Source organism: Pleurodeles waltl, chromosome 5 (genome assembly GCF_031143425.1).
Source record: "Pleurodeles waltl isolate 20211129_DDA chromosome 5, aPleWal1.hap1.20221129, whole genome shotgun sequence".
Taxonomy (NCBI): Eukaryota; Metazoa; Chordata; class Amphibia; order Caudata; family Salamandridae; genus Pleurodeles; species Pleurodeles waltl.
The window spans coordinates 1,744,730,939-1,744,757,763 of record NC_090444.1 but is presented as its reverse complement, the minus strand read 5'-3'; the positions used below and the strand labels follow the sequence as shown (position 1 = coordinate 1,744,757,763).

General features: G+C 43.8%; 1 protein-coding gene across 4 annotated transcripts in view; it reads right to left on the bottom strand.

Moving 5' to 3' along the window:
- The window catches only part of TFAP2B (transcription factor AP-2 beta), a 92,121-nt gene that overhangs the window by 48,661 nt on the left and 16,635 nt on the right, over positions 1 to 26,825 (bottom strand). For all 4 annotated transcript variants that reach the window (XM_069236134.1, XM_069236137.1, XM_069236136.1 and 1 more), the window contains exon 3: positions 24,650 to 24,707. In XM_069236134.1, the coding sequence (XP_069092235.1) occupies positions 24,650 to 24,707 (58 nt within the window). The remainder of the gene's footprint in view (positions 1 to 24,649; positions 24,708 to 26,825) is intronic.

Genomic DNA, 26,825 nt, shown 5'->3' with positions numbered 1-26,825 from the left:
ATGTGGTGAGGAGCACCAAGGGGAGTGCACTGTGCACTCCCCTCAGAGCGCATGTGTGTTTGGTCAGCCATCTGGGCTAGAAGATTAGGGTCAAAAGAAGAGAAAATCAAGGTAGATTTGCTCAAATTTGTGTTCAGTTTTGAGGCATGAGTGGTTGCAAAGTCACTCGAAGCAGGGATAGGTTGCTTTGCCATTTCTTGTCTAAGTGAGTTGCTGGTGAAAGTAGTTGATGAAATGCACCCATTAGAGAACAACCCGTTTCGGACACTTTGCTAACATAATAGCCTTCATCAAACTTGTATGTCATTTTTGCAGTCTACCAATGTTTTATTTTGTATAACAAACTGGTACCAAATTAACAGCTGTAGTTCAAGCCAAATAAAGGTCTAAAACAAACTAAAATAGATGACATAATAGTGAATTAACACTCTACATGGCAAACAACAAAAAATATGAATCTCCTCTTGGTTCTCGTGTGATAGGAGCTACCATTGCCTTCTACAGTGGTATTTAGTTTAATCACCATTAACTTTACCGACCTTTTCTTTCCTGACATTTGTGTGCAGGGTCTCCCACCTATTCTTTAATTGGATTCTTCCAGGGTGCCCTGCTCATGTAAATACAGGCATAAAGTATTTACAGAAAACTGCTGCAATTTATCAACCTTCCTGCATGGGGAAGTGGTTCATGCAAAATACATTAAAATAATGAATTAACAAAGCATATCTCAGTGATCTTTTTTTTCCTCTGATATTAATTATACATTTCCTGTGCTGAAGTGCATGTTCAAATATATCACTAGGAAGAAATGGCTCAGAAATAGCTTACCTTCTGTGCACCAAACGTGTCTAAGTTTTCAGCCGTGCTACTAAACGAGTCTCTGAATTTGGTGCTGATGTATTCACCTCTTGTGTTCTGTGTGTCCACTAATATAGTCCATTGATTGCTGTGTTTGGGAACCTCCTACAAATGTTGATGGCTGTGTGACTCAGCTCTACAACTGTTAGTGTGAATTATTTTTTTCCATTTGAGTCTTGCCATAGTTACCAAATATACTTTAAAACTACAGAAACTGGTAAAAGCTTTCAGGGGCGGAAATATATCTGCTCCTTTCTGCCTTCATCTGTGTTCTATAATGAGGTTTGGGAATTTGGGTTGAGCTTGTCCCAGTCTATTTATGGGTCGTGACTTCAGTAGGTGAACAGTGGGAGGCAGTGTATTGTCCATTACCTATATGATCACCCACAGGAAAAGAGCTACACGGTCCCCCATGGTTCCCATGAGAAATGGATGCTTCCAACTGGTGCTCATTTACACAACAGGTCAAGAAAGGAAAAATGACTGGGATGTTAACTACACTATCCAATTAATGTCAATTTGTAAATTACAATGAGTGTTTTAGTTTTGTCTATGTTTGTGATTTGCAAGAATGAATTGGTATGTAATATTGCATCACTCCACTGCATGCCTCATTAGTATTATTTTGTGAAAGATCAACATTTTTTTTTCTTTTGTAATTTGGTTTATCCTTTCACTGGTGATTTGTAAATTTGAAGCTGGTTGATGATTAACTTTGTATTAATGTTTAGTGTTTATGGTTGAAATGTAAGGCACATAATTTAACAAATATGCAATAAAGGGAATCTTTCAGCATATAAACCTTTTGGATTGATAGATTTAGTCATGGTTGGTAAATACATGGAAAATGTAGTTGGTAAATAAAAGGGTGCTTTGACATAGTAAAGATAATGCAACACTGACCATGTGCCCTCCTGACTCATGCAATTAACATCTCCAGCTTAGCAAATACTTGCCTTAACCTTGCCAGCTTTTGCATTTCTTCTGATTTCAACATCACATATCAAGCAGAGAAGACCTCGTTAATCTAAAGCATACATTTAAATTCACACTCATTCGGGAGGTACCACAGTGAATTGCCAGGGAATACATTCTCTGCTTTCCCTGTCCAAAATGACCGTTTATAACAGAGCATTTCTAAGGAAGTTCAGGCGAATTAAAATTCACCTTTAGGCAAACCCTCTGTAAAACTGTGCAGTCTGAGAGGAGTGAAAGTGTCTCCCCAGTACAATAGACCAGGGCTCTCCAGCATGGGTTGAAGTAACATATGACAACATTTGTCAATGTTAGGTCATGCACTTAACCTGTACATCTCAACTTTCACATGTGTTTTGATGGCAAATCGGGCAGGGCATTAACCTATTCTCTGTGCCATGTTACAGATTGGCATAAATCATGCATGCAGCTGTGAGAGGTCCATCACTGTTGAGTTAGGGGGGAGTGTCATTATAGACCAATTAAAGAATGCAACCATATATAGCACCAAATGTAATATTGCACTTCTGGTGGCACACATATCAATCAGTTGCTGCATATCTCTTGTTCTTTCTCTCATACATTGGGTGACATAATCATTTATATCACAGAGGAGGTCGTTTATGATATCACAAATGTTACTGTAAATAAATTCACGAACTATTTGCACATGTGTTAATTTATTTTATCTGGCTTATTTTGGAGCTTTGGTTTCTGTAGTGTAAAGTGTAATATTTATTATCTGTTTTAAATGAACTGTTACATTAATTAAAGATTGTTCTTTGAATTCCATAACTTTTTAAATAGCTATTGGTTTCGGAATTCCAACCGCATAGTCAAAATAAATAGTACAAGTTTTGTTCTGTTATTAGGTTTTTGTAAATTGATAAGTAGATCAGTAGTCAATATTTGCTTAACGTTATTGAAAAAAATACTTTCTGGCCTTTTCACAGTGTGAGTTTTGAAGGCGGGAGTGCAAAAGATTTTAATTTCAGAAGGAGCCATTTCCTGCTTTCCATCACTGAGAGAGTGTGTTTAGAGTTTCACTCAACTGTGTATTTGCAAACTGTTTGTAGTGAGGGCTAAAACAAGTTAATTGTAAGTAATGGTCATCATACACTTTCAAACTTCTTTGCCGGACAACTTGAGGGAAAGGTGTGTAAAGACTCACAAAGTTACTATTTTTGCTAGTTTCAAATGCTAATTTTATAAGTTAGCAAAGAGGCGTGTGAAGAGGTCACTTTATGACTTTTTGGTATGTCCCAAGACACGTGTGGCTATATCACTGAAGTATGTGGCATTTAAAAAAAGATAACATATGTGAGACAGGTGGAGAAAGGGTACTTTGTCTCACTCTTTTCCTTTTGACTGGGCACCCAGAACACTCCTTTCCACCCCATGTCTAAGAAAGTACAAATCTAATGAACCATTGGTATATCCTGAAAACACTTCTCTTCTGGAGAAGGTTCAATTCCCCCAAACCAGCCTCTCCCACCATCCAGTACAACATTGTTTCAACACAGTCATTTAGGGCCAGATGTATCAAAGGGTTTTATCCATTCTGTGTCTATGAGAAAATGCGTTCATACATATGGCCCTTAGAGTCTTATATTTAGTTATATCATGCTATAAACTAACTTCGATGATAGTTCGAGTACTGTACCGAGAATAGGGAAAATGAAAACAAACAAAAGACTTAACAATGGACCAGAAATTCAAGAGGGGTTTGATTTAGAAATTGTTTACTTGGGAGAGTGCTGATGCGGAGACAGCTTCAGATCAGGATTATGACATGTTTTGAAATGGAAAAGATGTTATGGCAATCTACCTTGAACCTAGTGCATTATTGTGCAGCCCCAACATGAATATCACAGTATTAGAGCCAACAGCATTGACAGTGGCAAACAGGCACCAAATGAAACAATAGGCAGCATCGACTCAATGGTACCTTTGAATGAAATATGCAGTTGTGGCACGGATGCTTGCATATTCTAGCGACATATCTTATACTACATATACTCTGTGAAGCTAGGTATCAACACACTAATTGTAAAAGTATAGAGGAAAACCAACTGTTAAATAACTAAAGAAACCAATGATGAGTGTGTGATCATATTGCAGAATACTTTTCTTTCAGGATAGTTATTCTATCAGAGATGCCGACAAAGTCACTACGTAAATAATCCTGCACGGAAATAAGCTGAGGCTAAATTAAGTTAAATGTTGAGTAAGAAATAGTATATATTTAAATATCTATATTTTCCTACGCCTTCAACTCCCAATAAAGGTGACAGCAAGTATTCCACTTGGCTTGAACTCGCTCAAGAGTGTGTGTCTCATATCACTAGAGGTTGTAAAATTGTGGTTGATGTCATCAACCATATGAAGGTATTTATTGTATTACTGGCGCGTCTTATATTATGTAATTCAAAGTGTGCTTATGGTATAGTTAATGGCTGACTTTTAATTGCAGCTACACATTTTGTATTAATTTGAGCATCAATTTAACTTTATTGCTTTTCAAGAAACGTATATATTTAAATGAATGTAAAAATATAAAAATGAAGCAATGCACACTCCGTTTACCTTTTGTTACATTATCACATTAATTATGTTTTTATATTTACTGTGAGCATAGATGACTTTTGGGGTTCTTTACTAAACTACTACAGCTCTTGAGATAATGTGTGCATTATTTGTCTATTTATGGGGGTCTTAAGACAGATAATGGAACAAGACTGGTAGCAGCGCCCCAAATTCACTGTGGTGAATAACACTGCACACAAGATCCTTTCTTGTGCATCCGGTGAAGCCAATCACATAAAAGCCACTGTAGTCTTACGCAATAGCCCCTCTCCTTCACATTGCATTTGCTGCACATTGCAGCCTTCAGAAGGCAGGGGTCACAGTGCCACAACGAGAGGGACATTCTTACTTGGTTATCAGGGGAGGAAGTAACATTCCTAAGGTACTGGTACCTGCTCCATCAATAGTGAATGCCTTCCAGATGTTACCCACCCAGTGTTACCTTGCAGTTATTACACACCACTGTGCACCATAGACATAGGAGGCACAGAGAACATTGGCACATGGATGTGCAAAAGTATTTAAATGGATGCTGGTGAAAAATAAATTCATTTTTCTAACAGGTTGTCTAAGAGCCAGTAGGGAATAGCACCTGTTCAAAGCCTGCACATTATAGCTGCGCACTGTTTCCTGATAGTTAAATAGATGTGTGTGTGCTGTGTAAAGTGGTCTAGTAAAAAGTGATCCCTGTGCAATAGTTCTGAAAGCATCATTTTTACTGATCCCAGATGCTCGGCTGGGATTAAGTAAGAGTGGCCTTACTAGTGCTGATTGTTTCCCTTTGAGTATACTGTATGCATCAGTCCAAGACTGTGGTGCATATACCGGGTTGAGCGTAGTCTGATCTGGCCTCTACCTTTAATGTGAGAGGATGTGATTACTCATTCCAAACGTTTCAGACTCACAATAGAAGTTGGTGGAGAAATAAAAACCTGTATTGATTGTAGCAGGAATCACCAATGTTCCTAGGTGCCCTGAAGGAGGCGGGATGGGTCTATGAAGGTCTCTGCAAAAGGCCATGAGCATCAGTTACCTGGAGATAACTTACTTGAACACAGTGTGTGTTGGGAAGTGTGGGGATCATGAAAGAGACAGAAACAAAGAGAGGGGTTGGGGGAGAGCACCTCCAAAGAACAGAGATATCATCAGCTGATTGGAGCGGCTGCAGTATGGGACAACAACTAGATTTAGTGATCTTGATTATATGCATCGACACTTCCTCCCTTTCAGCTGTAGTGAAGAGATCATTATGGCTCTATGGACAAAAGTAGGCCCAGTTTTGTGTCATTCTTCAGTGGTCCTTCAGGGGCTTTGAGATTGCTGCTAACTTCACAAGGCATCTAAGTGTTTTTTACGGTGCACACCAATGGCAGCCAGGCAACGGTACAGAGAAGATGGGAGGATGCCCCATTCATGAGAGCTTCTAGTCTTATTCAGATGGATGAGATAGAGAAACCAATATCTACATGAAAATCCAGCTGGTGTATCTGTGCAACCTCCTCTTTCATTGGATGCAAATTCTGGGAGGTGCCCCAATGAACTCCACAACATGCAAAATCTTACGAGTTTAATGTGATCAGGATCTCAAGATCAAGTATCTGCAGTGTGTGAACGTTTAACTTTCAACTATATCTCCCTGACATGTCATTCACTTTTGGTCTGTAATCCTTAGCGATTGTCCTGTCCAGAGTGAGCTACTAAAACTCTGTTTACTCACGCCTGCTGCAACCACAGGGACTTCCGCTTATAGACAGCTAGAGCACTGTCGGATTGGTATAAAAAATACAACTTACCACCCTGGTGCTGGACAGCCCTCACTGATTGCCAGTTAACAGGACAGTAAATCTCTACACCATGCTCCCACACACTTGTAGGACACACTTGACTTACTACTTTAGTTAATTTATAAGATACATTCCAGCGAAGTCACTGAGGTCCAGTGACTTGTTTATAAGCCTAGCGCCCTGATTCCTTAAAGTTAGATGATAAAGCACTCTCTGACTAGCCAGGGGGTAGCCCTGGAGTAAGCTGCAGAAACAATCCAAAGGACAGAAGCTCATAGGGCAGCAGGTGCAAATGCCCCATGGCCAGGGTAATTTGGTGGCCGATTAAACTCAAATTATGACAGTCATTTACTCTCCAAAAGTGGGGTAAAGGGGCGTATTCCGTGCTTTCTGAATTTCCTGTGGCACGTTTGCTACGTTGCCATTTACCGATTCAGTGCATATATCAGCATGGAGACCAGTTTCTATGTATAAACTCTTGCCCCAAAGCAGAAGGCAGCTTTCATCTCCGGTCTTTCACTCATGCTGTGCTCTAATATTCTGTGCAATTCTGAGAAGGTCGTGCACAGCTCGCACTGAAAGCAACATAGCGCAGAGAATCCCTGTGCTGGTGGGCAGTTGTACGAAGCAAATGCTTCTCTCTCTTATGGCTTCACTTGAAAAAATATCTATGTAGATGTGTGTATCTTACACTTCTAAGTGCTTTAATAAAGACTGTGTGTGTGTGTGTGTGTGTGCGCGCGCGCACTTGTGTGTGCTGTGTGTCTGTTTACACATGCATGCAATAATGAGAGAGACTCCACGTTGTATGGCTTGGTTAGTGAACCTCAGTGCTGAAACATTTGTGCGCAACCAAACATAAATATATATCAGGCGCCCACAATTCAGCACAAACCCACAGGTTCGGCGACCAGCTCCTCCTCCCCAAAGACCACCAACTCACCCAATATCTGCGATGAATCTTATGGTCCTGAGCAGACAAGAATCATGTACAAAGGAGAAATACTGAGTTTTTATTGCAGAAAATGTCTTCAAGAGCCATCCATTCACTCATATATTCCAGATGTGCAGCTCGCGGTGGCTTTATCACCTTCCACATATAAGTAGGTGGTGTGTGGTTTGGGAGCTCTAGACATGTTTTCACCATTATCTACTTTTCTTCTGAACACCTGTCCACCTACTATCTTACTCCCTCTTTCAGAAACTTCTCACAACATCAGTTCCTGGATTTCTTGTTTTTGAATGAGCATGGAGGAGGCAGGCGATAGCAAGAGGCGTTCTCCAGTAATCAGTGGCACTTGGTGGCTTTCTGACACCTCAGCGCTTTATAAAGCCATTAAGCAAATAATGTAAATACAATCTGACTATAGATATTATAGTGTTTGGCAGAAGGGATCATGTAAGTACTCAAAAAGTACAAATAGTGTGCCAAATTGGTCCCTTTGCACTGACCATGCAGTCTGTGAAATTACTTCTAAGTACAGTTCAAAGTGATGACCTGCGATGATCCTCTGAGATGCCATGGTTATAATCAAAGAGACCGGGCTGGGATCGATTACCAATTGCAATTAGAATTTCTGAACTACTGCCTTTACGAGTTCTAACATTTAAATTAGATTAAATATGGTGTATTCTGGATGGATTGAAAGGGAAGTGTGGTGGGGGAACAGATCGAAAGTCCAACTGATCATCAGGCGTATGGACAGAGAAAGAAAAACAGATAAACAAATTCATTGATATATAGCTACCTACCAACAACGCACGTATGCAATCACACATATGTCCATACATTAAAATATACATATTTTGGATATATTAGCATTCCCGACTGCTCATAGCAGAGATATTGTTATATCTTGTTATTAATATTGTCTTTTTTATGTGGTGTTTCCAACAGGTCTTTTCTGTGGCATTTCATGACAGAATCACCAAAAAACAGCACTGGCCGTAGTTCTGTTTGTAAACACAGCATGGCTATCCCTCACACGTTACCGACCATGATTTGTAATGTCAACTAACTAGTTATGTGTGAGGTCAGGAGCAGTAAATAAGGGGGGGTTAAGGATGTGTTGATAACCGCTAAATGCTGAAATGTGTCCAGTTTTGCTTTAAAATAGTAATAGTCTTCGGTAGTATACACGTCTCTAAAAGAGATATTGCTGAAATATGCACAAAAACGGTGACAAGCCCTTAGTCACATACTTAGAAAATAGAAATTAGTATGGATTTGCAAGCGTTCTGAAACAACTCAAGAGCAAGAGATGGATGGAAAACTGATGGTTAAATCTAAAGGATGATGAAACTAAGACCTTTGTCTTTCTCTGGAAGCACCCAACAGTTTTACAAACTTCTCTAATTAAAAAAAGACATTGAAACTGCTGATAAACATCTGGCGCTTCCTGAATTGAGTTATTCTACTGATATTTACAAAGGCCATTTTAGCTCCTGGCTATACTGCTGAACAAGTGAAAAAGACACAGAAGACAAAAGCAATGGGAGTTGTAGAAAGGTAAGGAAGCACATGTTCTGAAAAGTCACAATACCTTCCCTACATAGTTCGTGTCTCTTACAGGAAAGCATCAAGCCTACAGATGTGAGCTCTTAGTCTATGGGTCTGAATCCTAAATCCCAAACTTCACCATTCAATCTAGAGAGAGAGTTGTTTGTTCTGAGCCTGACACAGATTGACTTGAGGTATTGATCTTGAACATTTGAACAGTTCGATTCTCCAAACGTAGTCACCTCTAGATAAAGACTGAAGACTCACGAGAGGAGAATAAAAGTACTAAGAAGTGGAACCAGAGCATCAGGTAAACAGGAAAGTGATCCTAAAGGAAGTCTAATGTGGGGTGAGAAGAATGACAATCCGGGGGAGATACATAACCAGGGATCTGATCTGTAAATGCCTGTGCCTCTCAACCACCGCTTTTGAGGGATCTTTGAGGGGGTATGGTTGATGGCTCTAAGTCAGAGGCAGAGGGCAGGTTCGAGTTGTGAAGGGCAAACCATTAGGATTTTGTGTCAGACTTTTAAGGAGAAGGAAAAAGTTGTAGCAGTCTATCAGAGGGCGACACTGCACAACACTCATAAATCAAAGATAAATCAACATGCTTCACAGGGAAATTTTGAAGGAACTTTGAAGAAAATAGAAGAAGAAATTATCAAAGATTGCTCTCATGAAATCAAATATAAAATATGCAAATTAATCTAGGACTATACAATACAACAGAAATAGGAAGGTAAGCAGACCTTTAGTGAGTGGGGACATTTGCGATCACACTCTGTAGTATAGCAAAGTTCTGGAAAATCATGATTGGATCTCCATTCAAATTCTTGACCTTATGTATAAAGAAAATCACACTGCTAAAAGAGAAAGGGTGGTTTGCTCTGGATAGATCAATAGAGTAACTAGCACAGTCCAAGGAGCAAAGCCCTCGTATTTTCTCTAATTTTTTTTTTTATTTTAAGCAGAGTGTAGTGTGTCCCCTATGGCCCCAAGGACATTGGGGCAAATATATCAAATAGAAGCCACGTGCCCTCAGGGGGAAAGATCAAACCCTATGAGGGTGCTGGCTGTGCATTGCTTGTTATTTGCAACACGCTAGTCTCTCTGACAAGGCCTTTTATGCAATCCACAGACTGAAACATGTCTCCACTCCTAAGAAGCCAATTCATTATAAAACAATGGATAATTTAAAGACTTGCTTTAAGGTCTGATTGACTTTGGGATAAACCACCTGAACCAATACAACTGTGGACCTCCATACATCGAATCAGCTCTCGTACTAATCACTGAATTTTCAAAAGATCACCTCAAGGGCATTTTTTCCTTTTGATACTTCAGTTTGATACATAAATATACGAATGTTTTTCATGCACCTTTTTGTAATATAAATTGTGATCAACGCACGAATTGTTTTCAACATAGTTGTGTCTATGATATAATGTGTACTTAAAAATGAATGAATTTCATATTGGGGATTTATTTTGATATGTTGTAAACAACAATTAAGGACACTCACTTTAATCCACTCCAAGATAGACTACAAACTCTCCAACTCTACTCTGATTTCCTCCTAAGAATGCCAAAATACAGATGAATCTTAGGGCCTCATTTACAAAGAAGTGGCGCAGCCCGGAGCTGCACCAAATTTGTCAGCGCTGCAATACTTCAGAAATGCGGAGATGCGCCATATTTAATACAATGCGGCAGACCCCTGTGTTTTCCCTAGCACTGGTGCTAAAATTAGCTGCCTAGCGCCAACGCAGGAACCCCTGCACTGTAGTGTAAGGGTGCCTGCATTGCAGGGAATGATTGTTTATGTGCAGGAGGGTATCACTTCCTGCACATAAACAGTCAATAATAACGATTAGCTAGTCCTATGTGTGCTGCATTGTGCAGCACACATAGGAAGAGCAAATCATCATTATTTAATGATTGTTTATGTGCACGAAGGGACACCTTCCTGCACATAAGCAATCATTAATGATGTTTTGCTTTTCGTATGTGTGCTGCAGAACGCAGCACACATAGGAAAAGCAAAAATGAGGAGAAATAAAAGGAATTTCTCCTCGTTGCACCAGGCTAACGCCATCCCTGGGATGGCATTAGCTTTTGGTGCTGCCTCAGGTTTACCAATCCTCGTAAATCTGGGGCAGCGTCAAAATGCAATGGGTGTTGCAGTGGAACGCCCACAGCAACACCCATTACACGCCCCTTTCATGCAAAGTGATGCGTGTAAAGGGGCTGTATTTACAAAGCGGCGTAAAGCCACAAAAAGTGGCTTAACACCGCTTTGTAAATATGTGGTAAAAGTGGCGTTCCAGTGGCACAGGACCCTTGTAGACGAGGGCCTAGGGCACATAGTTATACTTTTTTGGCTCCGTATTTTTCAAGTTTGTGCCATATTTGCATCAAAAATTGATGCAAATGCAGCACTAAAACAGTATAAATATGGGCCTAAGTGTCTTTCCCATAGCGATGGGGTGGGAGCAAGAGAGCTCTTGCATTATATGGTGTAGCGTTGCATAAATGTTAAGCAGTGGTGAGAGAAGGGAGCCGCAGGAATTCCTCAGTTCACAGGTGTATGGAATAATTGTATAACTCCTTCTCCAAGCACACTTCCAAATTGGAAGCATTGCTGAATGGGTGCAATATGGAAATGTCTAGGTTATAGAGATTTTCGATGAAACACTGAAGTTTCGAAACAAAATCCTTCTCAGGCATCTCTGACAGCTGTAGGAGACCATCAGTGAGAAAAGCTACTCTGCCTTGTAAGGTGTGAAAATATCTACAACTCACCAGTCAGACCTTTCCACTCAAACAACCATCTACACCAGGTCATTCTCTACCTCCAAAATACTCTGGTACTGGGAAAAGACAAATCACTGTACAAGAAACCAAAGTCATATACAGACCTACTCCAGTACATCAGCACATTACCCATCCTCTCCCTTGTCATAACAAAGCTCCCATTTTACCAAGAGCACACTAATGCCACTGCAGGTATCCCCTCTGTGAACTGCTCTTGGCTGACCCTGCGCAACTTCCATGCCCGGCTGCAACTTATTGCCTGCCTATGTTTCCTACCCTATAAAGTGCCAACAAACTGTGTAACTATTGAGTTTATAGCATGGCTAACTTAAGAACTATGAATGAATACGATCATTTCCTAATTTCATTATTTGTGGAAGGAGCGCAATTCCTTCGGGGTCTAGCAATTCTAGTCATCTACAGTTGTTGATAACCTGCAGGCCAACTACAAGTTGTCTAGGAAAAAGCCCAGTATTTCCCTTGCCTGTCGAGAATTTTTGTGAACTCACCTAAAGTTTTAGCTTTCCTAACACTCCTGATTTCTTCCATCCCATTGGCCTTCTAGTGGCATTTTCCATTTTCTTATTTAGGAGCAGGGATAATCTATCCACCTGATCAATTTTCCAATCATAAAATCCATTTGTGACTGTAAAGATGGTACTGTAAACATCAACAATTCAGTTTCAACCCAACAGGGGGGCATAGACACACTAACTCAGGTCCAGTGATCAGAAGACAAATTATAGACAAGGATGGCCACACCACCATTGTGGAAAGTGCACTGGGAGTGATGGGGTTAACAGGGGCAGAAGGATAGATTTCCACTTCCATAAGTATTTGTTTCAGAATGAGCATCTATTGGCAGGGCAAGGTCCCATTAAGGAAGAAAACTTATAGATGCTATCAATGTCTGATATTTAACAGAAACCTGCAGCCCTGGCAAGGCCTAGTCCATAAGAAAGCAACAACTTTCCAGAATTGACCTGACGATACCCAGGTGGTGTTACCTCTTTCCAGAGACCCAGGAAAACAATACGAAAACAGTGAGGGACATTTTTCCAAACCGAAGGAATTGATGGATGATGGTTAGTTAAGCCTTGGTGAGGAAAATCTGAGGTCCTCAGAATAGGTTCTGAGTAGGGACTCAGGAAGATTAACAAGAGTTATCCACACTTTCCAGCTGGCTCATCTTTGAGTAAACCACAAGACAAGGTCAACCTTAGGAGTACTTGTGCCTCTACTTTCAATGCCTTACTGTACCTGCAGCAAAGTTTCATCTGAAAATGCTAATTAAAAAAAAAAGTGTGACTATTGCTAGATGACCAAAGGGCAGTGATAAAGAGATCTGTCACTAGGTTATTAGATTATAATTTTCTCAGTATGGCTGAAGCAGCAAAATAGGATGTAGAACAGTGTTTCCCAACCTTTTGACTTCTGTGGACCCCCACTTTATCATTACTGGATCCCAGGGACCCCCACTGAATCATTATTGGAATCTGGGGACCCTCCCCAATGAGTCATTACTAAATGTTGGGCACCTAATCTGTTAATATAATTTCATTTTCTAAGTAGTTGCGAACCCCCTGAGGAGGCTTCGCGGACCCACAAGGGTCCCCAGACCACAGGTTGGGAACCACTGATAGCTCAGAAATCAGCAGACATGACGGCAGCCAATCTGCATAATTCACAGATCCTTGGAAGAGAACACTGGTCACAACAGGGTACACGCTACCCAACCCTTAGAGATGTGTGCTGGTGACAACAGGGAGCACAGTACAACAAAACAAGCGTGCACTGACCAAAACATGAGCGTATTACATCAACTTTTAGAAGACTGCATTGGCCACACTGTGAACATATTACACCAGCCCTCACACGTGTGTACTAGCCGCATTGTGAGTATATTACACCAACCCTTACAAGTGTGTACTAGCCGCATTGTGAGTATATTACACCAGCACTTACAAATGTGTACTAGCCAGACAATGGCCATATTACACCAACCCTTACAAGTGTGTACTAGCCACACTATGAGTATATTACACCAGCCGTTACACGTGTGTACTAGCAGCACTATGAGCATATTACACCAACCCTTACAAGTGTGTACTAGCTGCATTGTGAGTATATTACACCAGCACTTACAAATGTGTACCAGCCAGACAATGAGCATATTACACCAACCCTTACAAGTGTGTACTAGCCGCACAATATTACACCAACCCTTACAAGTGTGTACTAGCCACATTATGAGCATATTACACCAACCCTTACAAGTGTGTACTAGCCGCATTGTAAATAAATATTACACCAGTACTTACAAATGTGTACTAGCCAGACAATTAGCATTTTACACCAACCCTTACAAGTGCATACTAGCCACACTGTGAGTATATTACACCAGCTCTTACAAATGTGTACTAGCCACATTATGAGCATATTACACCAACACTTACACATGTGTACTAGCCACACTATGAGCATATTACACCAACCCCTACAAGTGTGTACTAGCCACACTATGAACATATTACACCAACCCCTACAAGTGTATACTAGCCGCAGTGTGAGTATATTGCACCAGCCCTTACAAGTGTGTACTAGCCACACTAAGAGCATATTACACCAACCCCAACAAGTGTGTACTAGCCACAGTATGAGCATATTGCACCAACCCTTACAAGTGTATACTAGCCACACTGTGAGTATATTACACCAGCCCTTACAAGTGTGTACTTGCCACATTATGAGCATATTACACCAACACTTACACATGTGTACTAGCCACACTATGAGCATATTACACCAACCCCTACAGGTGTGTACTAGCGGCACTGTGAGTATATTACACCAGCCCTTAGAAGTGTGTACTAGCCACACTGTGAGTATATTACACCAACCCTTACATGTGTGTACTAGCCACACTATGATTATATTACACCAACCTTTACAAGTGTATATGTCATACTATGAGCATATTACACAAACCCTTAGAAGTGTGTACTAGCCAGACTATGAGCATATCTCACCAACACTTACAAGTGTGTATTAGCCACACTATGAGTATATTACACAAGTGTATATAAGTCATACTATGAGCGTATTACACCAACCCTTAGAAGTGTGTAATAGCCAGACTATGAGCATATCACACCAACACTTACAAATGTGTATTAGCCACACTATGAGTATATTACACAAACCCTTACAAGTGTATACAAGTCACACTATGAGCATATTACACCAACCCTTACAAGGGTGTACCAGTCACACTATGAGCATATTACACCAACACTTACAACTGTGTACTAGCCACACTATGAGTATATTGCACCAACCCTTACAAGTGTGTACTAGTCGCACTATGAGCATATTACACCAACCCTTACAAGTGTGTACTAGTTACACTATGAGTATATTACACAAACCCTTAGAAGTGTGTACTAGCTACACTATGAGTATATTACACCAGCCCTTACAACTGTGTACTAGCCGCAATATGAGCATATTACACCAACTTTAGGAGAGTGCACTGGCCACAGTATGAGCATATTTCACCAACAATTATAAGCGTGCACTACCCACAATATGAGCATAATACACAAACCCTCAGACGTGTGCACTATCCGAAGCCTGACCATGTTACACCAACCCTTAGAGGTGTGTACTACCCACAATATGAGCTTATTACACCAACCCTCAGAAGCGTGCATTGGCAATAATATGAGCATATTACACCAACCATTATAGTTGTGCATTCACCAAATATGACCATAGTTCGCCAGCCCTTAGAAGAGTGCATTGGCCACTGTATGTGCATATTACACCAACAATTATCAGGGTGTAGTAGCCACAATATGAGCATATTACACCAACACTTTACAAGAGTGTGCTGGCCACAGAATGATCACATTACATCAACTTTAGAAGCATACAGTGGCCACAAATCAAACATATTACACCATCCTTGTGAACATGCACTGGCCACCATAGGAGCATATTACGCCAACCCTTAAAAAGGTTGCTGCCACAAATTTGACATATTACACCAAAATGTATAAGTACGAACTGGTAACAATGTGAGCATATTACACCATCCCTTAGAAGCATGCACTAACCACAGTACGAGTATATTACACCAACCCTCAGAAGCGTGCAATAGCCACAGTACGAGCATATATAACACCATCCCTCAAAAGCGTGCACTAGCGGCAGTATAAGCATATTACACCATCCCTCAGAAGCGTGCAATAGCCACAGTATGATCATATGTAACACCATCCCTCAGAAGCGTGCACTAGCCACAGTACGAGCACGTTACACCATCTCTCAGAAGCGTGCACTAGCCGCAGTACGAACATATTACACCATCCCTCAGAAGCGTGCACTAGATGCAGTACGAGCATGTTACACCATCCCTCAGAAGCGTGCACTAGGCACAGTACGAGCATGTTACACAATCCCTCAGAAGCGTGCACTAGCCACAGTACGAGTATATTACACCATCCCTCAGAAGCGTGCACTAGGCACAGTACGAGCACATTACACCAACTCTCAGAAGCGTGCACTAGCCACAGTACGAGTATATTACACAATCCCTCAGAAGCGTGCACTAGCCGCAGTACAAGTATATTTCACCATCCCTCAGAAGCGTGCACTAGGCACAGTACGAGTATATTACACCATCCCTCAGAAGCGTGCACTAGGCACAGTACAAGCATATTACACCAACTCTCAGAAGCGTGCACTAGCCGCAGTACGAGCATATTACACCAACTCTCAGAAGCGTGCACTAGCCACAGTACGAGTATATTACACAATCCCTCAGAAGCGTGCACTAGCCGCAGTACAAGTATATTTCACCATCCCTCAGAAGCGTGCACTAGGCACAGTACGAGTATATTACACCATCCCTCAGAAGCGTGCACTAGGCACAGTACAAGCATATTACACCAACTCTCAGAAGCGTGCACTAGCCGCAGTACGAGCATATTACACCAACTCTCAGAAGCGTTCACTAGCCACCATCCCTCAGAAGCGTGCACTAGGCACAGTACGAGCATATTACACCAACTCTCAGAAGCGTGCACTAGCCACCATCCCTCAGAAGCGTGCACTAGCCGCAGTACGAGCATATTACACCAACTCTCAGAAGCGTGCACTAGCCACCATCCCTCAGAAGCGTGCACTAGCCGCAGTACGAGTATATTACACCAACTCTCAGAAGCGTTCACTAGCCACCATCCCTCAGAAGCGTGCACTAGCCGCAGTACGAGCATATTACACCAACTCTCAGAAGCGTGCACTAGCCACCATCCCTCAGAAGCGTGCACTAGCCGCAGTACGAGTATATTACACCAACTCTCAGAAGCGTTCACTAGCCACCATCCCTCAGAAGCGTGCACTAGCCGCAGTACGAGTATATTACACCATCCCTCAGAAGCGTGCACTAGGCACAGTACGAGTATATTTCACCATCCCTCAGAAGCGTGCACTAGCCACCATCCCTCAGAAGCGTGCACTAGCCGCAGTACGAGTATATTACACCATCCCTCAGAAGCGTGCACTAGGCACAGTACGAGTATATTTCACCATCCCTCAGAAGCGTGCACTAGCCACCATCCCTCAGAAGCGTGCACTAGCCGCAGTACGAGCATGTTATCCCACCCATTAGAAAAGTGCACTGGCCACAAGCTGAAGGTGTTACTCCAACCCTTGGACGGGCGCACGGGCCACAACATGACAGACACATTCCGCCAACACTTTGTAGACTGCATGGGCCAGCGTTTGGAGCGTATTACACCAACCTTGCAAAAGTGCAGTGGGCTCAGTATGGAGTGCGTCACTACAACCCTTACGGGAGGGCACGCGTTCAGGTATAGATCAGATGACCCAAGCGCCCTCTGGCCTTTGTACCTTCAGCTTGACAACTCTAAAGGTTGGGAAGCTGGCATTGAAAAAAAACACTCCTAAACCAATGTAGCATTTCGCAAAATTTTAAAAAATAAATAAATAAATAAATATTGCTTCATTTTATTACATGCGGTAGGCGAAATACTCGCATCGTAGCAGTGTTATGTATTGAACAGTGTTCGGCAGCGCTGCGGTGACTTCTAAGCGCTGTAGCGCTAATCTTATGTTTTTTCTACTTAGGCACACTGGCAAGCCGTCTTCTTGCACATTGGCCTCGTGCTTTAACGCTCAGTGTTCAGCTGTGTTATGACTGTTACACGATAACACCACATATAAGAACACCAACCCCAACCCCCCCCCCCTTAGCCCAAATAGAGCCGCGAACTCGCAATGATTTTTTAATGTCTAGTTACATGTGGCGCGCGCTGATGTCCCCGGCCCCCTTCTCATTATTGCTTTATTGATCGCCCCGTGGCCAGCCCCCTTCAGCCCGTGTTAAGCAGGGGCCAGGGGGCTCTCAGGGGCGGTGTTAACGCACCGGCCATTATCCCCACGCTGGAGTCCGGGCTCGGCAGCGTAATGTTGGCGCTAATGGGGCCGCGGTCCCTGCCTGCTGCATTAATGGCTCAAAGGGGGCTAATACAGAAAATTAGCCTTAAACGAGCTCTGGAGAGCGCCAAATGAACGAGCCATTTATCACGCTGGCTACCTTAACTCGACTCGTTTGCTCTCCCTACTGGGAACAACTCATTTCCTCTTAACTAAATTACTCGAGAAATGTCAGCCGAGCCCGGCTTGGAACCATAACAAGGGCGAGCCTGTCAGGCAGGCGGCGTGGGAGCAGCGCGGGCTGCGAGGCGCTAGAAAAGGGGCGGCCACGTTTGTTCAGAAATATTGGGAAATGTTCTGGGACCGGGCAGCGGGTTTACACGCACCGCGGTGAGGAATGAGTAAGGATCTGCCGGGGCTGGGTATGTTTGTAACTTAGTAAAGTCTGTAGTGCATTCTAAGGGCACCCCTCTGTGCACCCCCCTCCCCAATCACCTCAAGGCGGATGTCACATTGATGGTGTCAACCACATCCACTGAAGTGCGAGCGTGTCTCGAATCCCAGCTTTGGTGCGTTTTTTTGTCGTGACCTTTCCTTGGGATTTCGTTCTGTAATTTTTAATACGCGTGAAGAACCTTCATGCAAAAATATTGCCGCGCGCGCGCGTACGTGTGTGTGTTATTTTTTTTCTATAAATAGCCTCTACTAGTAGGTGCTCATTTTTTTTTACAACACAGTCTTGGTCTGTTAGCAGGCTGATTTGTTTAGATTTTATATTTTTCGTCAAGAAATCTATATACTACAAATCTGCACGTGTTATAATGGAAGTTTTCCTTTTACAGGGCCAAACATTAGATGTTTTAACACACAGCGTATTCTGATAAGCTTTTTCTAGCAGCGACAATGTGTGTATTTGTATGCATACATACACGCACGAGCACAACAACATGCAAAGAATTACGCCATTTTATTGGCGGCCGCGCGCAAATACTGCAGGGCCGTACGCGCACCTGAGGAACTCTTAGTAAATAACCCCCAATATATCAACATAACGTGGCTGGGTGAAAATCGTCTATATTACGTTGCTTCTCTCGAGGCACGAACAAGAGCAACCCCCCTGTTTTATTTGCTTAAGAGAACGCATAAACGTGTGCAAATCGAGGCACTACTCCACGTGCCACGAGTGCTTCCAGGTAAAGCGCTTTATAGGACCCTGCCAGGTCATGTTTGGTCGTAATTTCCCAAACCATAACTTTGCGCCACCTAACAAAGGGGCTGTATGGGTTTCACCTAATACTCTAAACCGAACAAACGTGTTCACTGGCAGACACCTTACGAACCCCAACTCTTCTAAAGGAGCGGCGGCAAACGTCACGGAAGCCCCTCTCTGCGAGAAGACCTCGGAATGGCGCTCGCCCCCTTGAGGCCGCGCATGGAAAACGAATCAAAAACTCCACGAAAAGCCCAAGGAGCGCTCTTCAAAATAAAGGCGGAAATGACACAAATTGCTACGGCTGCCCTGGCAAGCGCGGGGGCCTTGTTCTGTTTTTTTTATCCGGCCCCCACCCCCATCACACACACACAAAAGAGTAATACGAGCCCCCCAACTACCGAAACTGTGCCACACGATCCAATGTCTGCGCCCCCGCACTGCCATGCAAAATAATTCGCTAATTGAAATAATTAGATGAAATTACAATAACTCCTTTCGGTCCTTCTGCAGCTGTTTCACCCCGTCCTGTATTTCTGGGATACCGGGGCCGTCGGTCCGTTTGGGGGCCGAGGGCCGTGTGTGTATGTGTGTGTGTGGGGGGGCGGTTGTTTCACATTTGTTTAGTGAGGTCAGCAGGGTGCCTCTGTGACCTGTTCAGCACAGATATGGTCCCATAGCTTCGGTATGCTGAACTAAGCTGGGGATACCGTCCTTGGTAGTCATAGGTGAAAGTGAAAGCAGTGGCCTAGCGCCATCTGCCCAAAAGCCGACTAATCGGCGCTACGTGCAATAATAAAAGCCGCAATACCTGTGTTCCCGATTCTACAATTACCAGAACGCTATTCCGAGCTACTGTGCGTCTCCCCGAGATACCTGTTCGCTAAAACAAATAGTATTGTGAAGTAAAGCGCTGGGAAACAGGCAAACGAAAACATTCGGCAGTGTTCGAAACACCTCAACAAATACCTGCGGTAATAGCGAAGACTTATCAATCGCTCACAGGTGGCCATCGGTCGAGGCAGTGTAATATTGCGTCATGGAAATATACTGCGATTGCGAGATTTTTGATTACAGCGAGTACCGCACTATTGCAAACGCTAAAATGTTCGTGGTAAACGCATATCACAGTGCATGAGGGGAGGGGGTTTGTGCGCGGGGAGGAAGGGGTTGCTTAGGGGTATAGGTGGGGAGGGGGGCATGGTACCTCAAATCACGGTGTATCAAGGTGCACGTTCTTTTAATTGTTAGGCAGTATTGAAAATAATAGATCTGTGCCAAATGTTATGCACTTAAAACCCAGGACAGATCGATAATACATTTGTTTACGGTATTTTTGTGTGTTGTGTATTTGAGGTAATGAGTACACCGCAGTTTGTTCGGTGATACCCTGAGGCGAAATAGCTTGACACAATTTGGCGATGTTACAACGCCCCATAGCAATTGCATGCCGGCAAAAGTCAAACATAACACAACCAGCAATCCGGAAGCAGACATTTTAATGTGTTCGTCGTTGTGTACTACAACGGGAAAGCGGGCTTGTGCAAGAACATTTGAACCCAACGATTGTGTGCCGATAAAACACGTATTTAGGTAACCACATGTTTTTATTCTGGCGTGGTATAATGATACGTGTAGTGTTTGAGGTGCATCGCAGCGCTGCCTCGCTTTTAGTACTGTCATTGGCGACAATCACAACGCAAACACAACAGACCACGCCAGGCTCTTGTGGTCAGCCCTGGTGTGAGATGGCAGGTTAAATAAAGCGCCAAGCAATTCACAGCCGGTTCCAGGATGAACTGGGGTTTTCTCCGCGGCGCTATCTCCGAAAACTCTTTGGGCAGTTACTCGATCAAAGAGACACCATTTGTAACTGCCCAACTGGGACACCACCCAGGCACAGATATGTGTCTTCAGCACGCAGCCTGACTGAGTCAAAAGTACACATCGTATTTTTTCACTTAGAGACATCTTTAAACCGTCTTATGGAAAAAACACTTCAAATTCAGCACGGCATGACATGCATTTTAAACAAAATTTATGAGTGGAAAAAACGGTGCTTAGTTATAACCTGCCGAGCTTTTTTTCTGACAAGGAAAATGCCTAATGTCCTGTCTTTCAAATCCTCAAATATTTCCTTTTTTTTCTAAAAAGGACCATCCGCTGTCTTTTGTCGTGCAGTTCTACCACAACTTTCACTATGAAAATAAAGATATAAACTACACCCTCCCTCCCCCAATTTGAAACATTTGCCCGTCACGCGCCTCCACCCTCTCCAGGGAGCCTAGGCGACCGGCTACTGTTTGTGGGCCACGTGTGTCTCCCCGAGTCCCCGACCCCCTTTTCAGTGCCGTTCGTGGTTGTTTCCAAGAAGCGGTAACAAAGGTGCGCACAACGGAGTAGTCCCCTCAATAGACGCAGACCAAGCCAGGCATTTAAACAATAAAAACCAGAGACGCCACCTTGAACCAGCCCCAGGTTTCCACTTCCGGGTGCCATTTGTGTGAGAACACGAGAAACCACACTCGATAACTAGCTTCACACACCCGATGGCTCGTACACAATTCGTAAGACACGTTGCACACCCACACGTAGGTGAACCGTGAGGGGCGCCACCCTTCACGCGAGGAGGGGGAGTGTGCACTGTGAACCGTGGCCCTCCTTTGCAGCCAACGACATTAAAACAAGAAAGACTAAAATAAAAACAAATACTTGAGGAAGACGGAGTTGTGTTGTACATGGTTTTCGTATATTACCTCACGCGCATGGAGCGAGCTGGTTTCTGATACTGGTTGAGGTGGAGAGTTCTGCTCTGGTGTCCCGAATCAGCCAACAGGAGGGGTCATTTAACCCCTTCACATGAAAGTTATTCAGAATATCACGATTACACGACACAGTCTTTGGTCGGGAATGGCGTCAGTGCAAGGAGCCCGGGCAAGGTGTAAACCGCCTGGTGGACAGGCCTTGATTAACTACACAACAGAGACACACCCACGTCTCGGAGGCATCAGAAACTAGTGCCTTCTCTAGGGTGACCACATCTTTAGAGCCAAAACCCGGGACATTTTGCGAAAATAGAAGACGGACTATAAGCTGTCATCAACATAGCGCCGCAGAATGACCGCTCTCATCAACATACAAGATACACTAAGAAAAAAATGAAATTTTTAAAACCAGCATCATACCTGTTAAGTAAATTGATTACTTCTAAGAGTTGCTAACTAGCACAGCTTTAGAACAGCTGTTCTAAACACATGGGAAACACAGTTCCCAAGTCGCCCCCCCTTAAAATCCAGGACATGAGTCAAATTTGCCAACATCTGAACGGACAGCTGGAGAAAAACCCGGACTGACCCTGCAAATCCGGCATGTCTGGCCACCCTAGCTTTGTCGTCCAACAATGTGCCTTGTTGTGCAACGGTAACAAGAACACAAAACACACAGTTGACATCCCCAGATGGACATGTTTTGCCACTGGACGTGGCGCGAGCCATGCACGCGGCAGTGTAGAACCATTGAGCAAAGACTCGCCCCCCCCCCCACACACACACAGGTCTAGGTGTGAGGGGGGTGACCTACACAAGAATGGGTGTTGGCGCATCTCCCGGCAGCTGCGCACGCGTGTGTGACACAGAGCCTCTGGGACTAGGTATATTTGCACCCGTGTGTATGTGATGTTTTCATTGTGTGTGTGAACTTTAATGTACTTTGCGGCTCTGGATGGTTAAAGACACGTGAAACATGCCCACACCATATCCGAAACACGCACATTCTATATATCCGCCCACAACACGTGTGCAGTTGGACCGTCTGATGTCACTGTGGTGGGTGGATGGAGAAATGGGCACTAAGAGGCCAGGCAGGGAATGACGTCACGGTAAAGGTCAACACGAGTCAACGGTATATCGATAAAGGAGGGGAGATGATAAATGGGAGATCCGGTAAGTTACGTCATGATCAAGGTCAAGAACACCCAAGTATCAAAGGGGAGAAACAAGATGATAAAAGGAGATCCAGTGGTGACGTCACGATATATGTAAAGAAGATGTAGTTGGGCGCAGTGAGACGAAGTCGGGCGGGTGACTAACAGGGACGTCCGGTAAATGACATCACAGTCGGGGTCATGACACAGCTATACACTGCTAGACTCGGGGTGAAACGGTGCCGAAGGGCATATCCAGTAAATGACGTCACGGTAAGGAGGTCACAATCCAACTCAAACCAGACCCCGCCAAGAGAAGGGAGCCCTGGGATCCTTACTGGCGGCCACCGCTGGTGCCGCTGCTCGCAGGACTGTGTAAGGGAACTGTGCTTGGCTGGATCGGCCCTTTCGGACTCACTGACGCCCCCCATCGGTCGCCGTCACCCAAACCATCAACAGCAAAGGAGCTATGGGCGACACTGTTGCCCCGCTTGCATCAGCACCCCCTACTTGTGTTATGGTTTGTGCCTCGACACGCGTTTTCACCTTGCTCTCTTTAAAGATGCTTCCAGCCAACGAAATAACAATGACTCTCAAATCCGTTCCAAGCGTAATCAAAGGGACCCCTGGGAGATGATAACGTTTGTGCGCGTGAGAATTGAAAAGGTAACTAATTGTTTTGAATGCATTTTATTTTATTAATGGTCGGCTCATTTAAACATTGTGCGGTTTCAGGATCTTTCTTTTCAGCTCGACTTTAGCTTGCCCGAGTGACTGGGCGGATGTAATTGCCTACCCTCCCTAGCTGTGGCAGCGGCCGGGGTGCACCTGGCTGTCAGTCTGTCCCTCTCCGGACCCAGCTGTCCCAGTGCCTCCAAGAAATGAATGTGTCCTCGTGTATTCCAACTGGTGCTAATGTAAAGAGCTCCAATACCTTCCCATCGAGTTCCTACTATAGAGAAACTGCAATAAATGTGCATCCCACCCACCGAATAATGAACAGCACAGCTGCCACAAGCAGAACCGCAGAGGGGCCACTCCTCGCCAGGCTGGCACTCTCTGTCTCGTGAAGGGGCCGCGGCTCTCTCTCGTTGAGCAGTGTCGAGGCCCCGCCCCTCCACATGCAACGTCCATAGGTAGCGGTTTACTTCTCAATGTATTGCTCTTATATGATGTCGGTGTGTTATACTGTGAATGGACCCCCGCTACAGCGCACAAGGACGCGCCGGTGTTCGCGGAACTTTGTGCTGGACGAAATTCTGTAAACTGTAAATTATATTCCTAACAAAGTAAACTCATCCTTCATCCTTCAGGGGTGGGTACACTAAGAACTCCAATTTGGGTAACAGCGACAACTGTTATTGGCTGGCGCTTAGGAGAGCCAGAAGTGCGGTACTTAGCGCTATACAAAACAACTTGTTAACGCGCGCACTCATGCAGGTGTAGGTCTACAGAGGAGGAGGGGGCTCGGTGCGCCTATACAAATCCATATGTTAACACTCATACATTAATGCACACCTGAGAAATCCAATCCATACCTTTCTTGATGACAGACTGGTCCAATAGGTTCATCCCGTTGTTGAGCTCGTCCACGGACTGTGGATGAAAGAAAACAGCAGAGATTACTCGCCGCCCCACTTAGCCCCCTCTCAGTTTAACGCGGTCTGTGCAAGTCTTCCCCCCCCCCCCCCCCCCCCCCAGCACTCCCCCGGAAGAAGCCCAGAGTGGGTTATTTCCATTTATATTAACTCCACGGGGGAGCGCTTATTATTCACAGCGACCAAATGAAATCCCACCAAATTGCCTGTCGCGCTATTAAAAATAAGGTGGGTGACATGCGTGATACGGGCTGTCACGATAATCAGTTGAATTGCACGCACACTTTATGCGATATATCGATTTAGCGGTTGGTAAAAACTGCATCGAGAGCTGGTAAAGCGTCAACGTTCATTTATTGTTCTTGCACGATGCATTATATGAGGGGCTGCTCTTGCATCAGAGTGCGCTGTGATATACACCCTGTCGTCACTTCTGGAGATAACAAAGGCGTACTGTATATGAAGACACCCCCTTCAGAAAGACCCCCGCTTCCTGGGGGAGACTCCTGAAGACTGTATCTACCCAGCCAGGGTGGGATTTGGAGATCTACAGAATTACCGTGGAACAAAACCTTTATAATACAGTATATAAAGCTGTTTTTTCTTTGACCGGTCAGTTAAAAAATAAATAAATAAAATAAATCTAAGGGTGTGACTGGATTCTGTCAAAACAATTTCTTTTAGGTAGCTTGGAATATCCACCAAGACACGCGTCTGGCATGGCGGCATCATCCATTCTTGAGGTATAAATTAAACGTTTAAACACCACAACTAACATGGGAACACTGAATATATAAATATTACTGCCTGTCCACTGCGCCTTTAACTTAGATTCAGGGCAAGCAAAGTAAAATGGCGGCCCTGTTGAGGCGAGACAGAAAGTAATGTCCATGACGTCATTTCATGCCTACCCTGAGGGTGGGCGGGGCCTTCATGCAGGTCGCAGGGGATACCAAGGAAGCCACAGGTGCAGGGGAGGAGAGAAATCTGCAATATGGCTGCATTTCCAACACTCACACACAGTGTAGCTGTAGAAAACTCCAGCTGACATTTTGCGAACTGTTTCTATGGGAGCCAATAGATGTGTAAAATATATCTATATAAATTCAGTGCTTTAAATGGGAGTGCAGAATTATTGGTACTCACTTCTCACAGTACCTGTGTTCTATTGGTAATTCCCCCGTTAAGGCACCCAGGACCATTTAAAGCACGTTTTATAATGAACTTATGTGGGAATAGTTTGGGGCGCTTCCAGTTGCACTTTAGACCTGATCAGCCCATTTATTTATATCGATATTGCATTTAAAGCGCTATGTGCTGCCTTAGAGTTACTTCGGAGAGCTTCTGGGTCCCAGTGATGCCTGATGGTTAAGACCGACATTTTTATTTAGTCCAAATAATTTCTCTTGTTAAACTGTCGGGACGAGTTGAGTTTGTCAATATGCAGTCATTGTGTCGCTCTTCATAGACACTGGGTTTATTCATCTCTACACATCACACAACTTCTTTCATTTCTGCACGGTTTCTTATATGGCGCAAGAAAGGCAGTGATCCCTAAGTTGCTCTAGTGTTGCGAATTGTTCTAATACTTTTTTTCAACGAAATCGTGTAAGTGAAACAATTTACTACTGTAGCAGAAAGACACACTGCCTTGATGAGGGCACCTTCCTTTGATGTGAATTCTTCTTCACAAGTTGCAAATGGTTTCTCCTGAATTCAGCTGAGGCGTTTTGTTTTTATTTTTTTATTTTTATAATCCGGTCTAAATATACCCACAGTGGAGACACAAACTAAGCAAAGCCAATGGAGCTCTGCCCTGAGCCGGTGCAAACGTAATCATCTGCCATTGACTGCTTAGCATTTCAGCAGAGCTTTAACAACAGCAACTACTACTCCGGCAGCTACTTCAGCCACCACTACTACAAGTACTACTCCTGCTGCTCGAACCACTACAAGTACTACTACTGCAGCTGCTACTTCAGCCACCACTACTACAAGTACTACTCCTGCTGCTCGAACCACTACAAGTACTACTACTGCGGCTGCTACTTCAGCCACCACTACTACAAGTATTACTCCTGCTGCTCGCACCACTACAAGTACTACTACTGCGGCT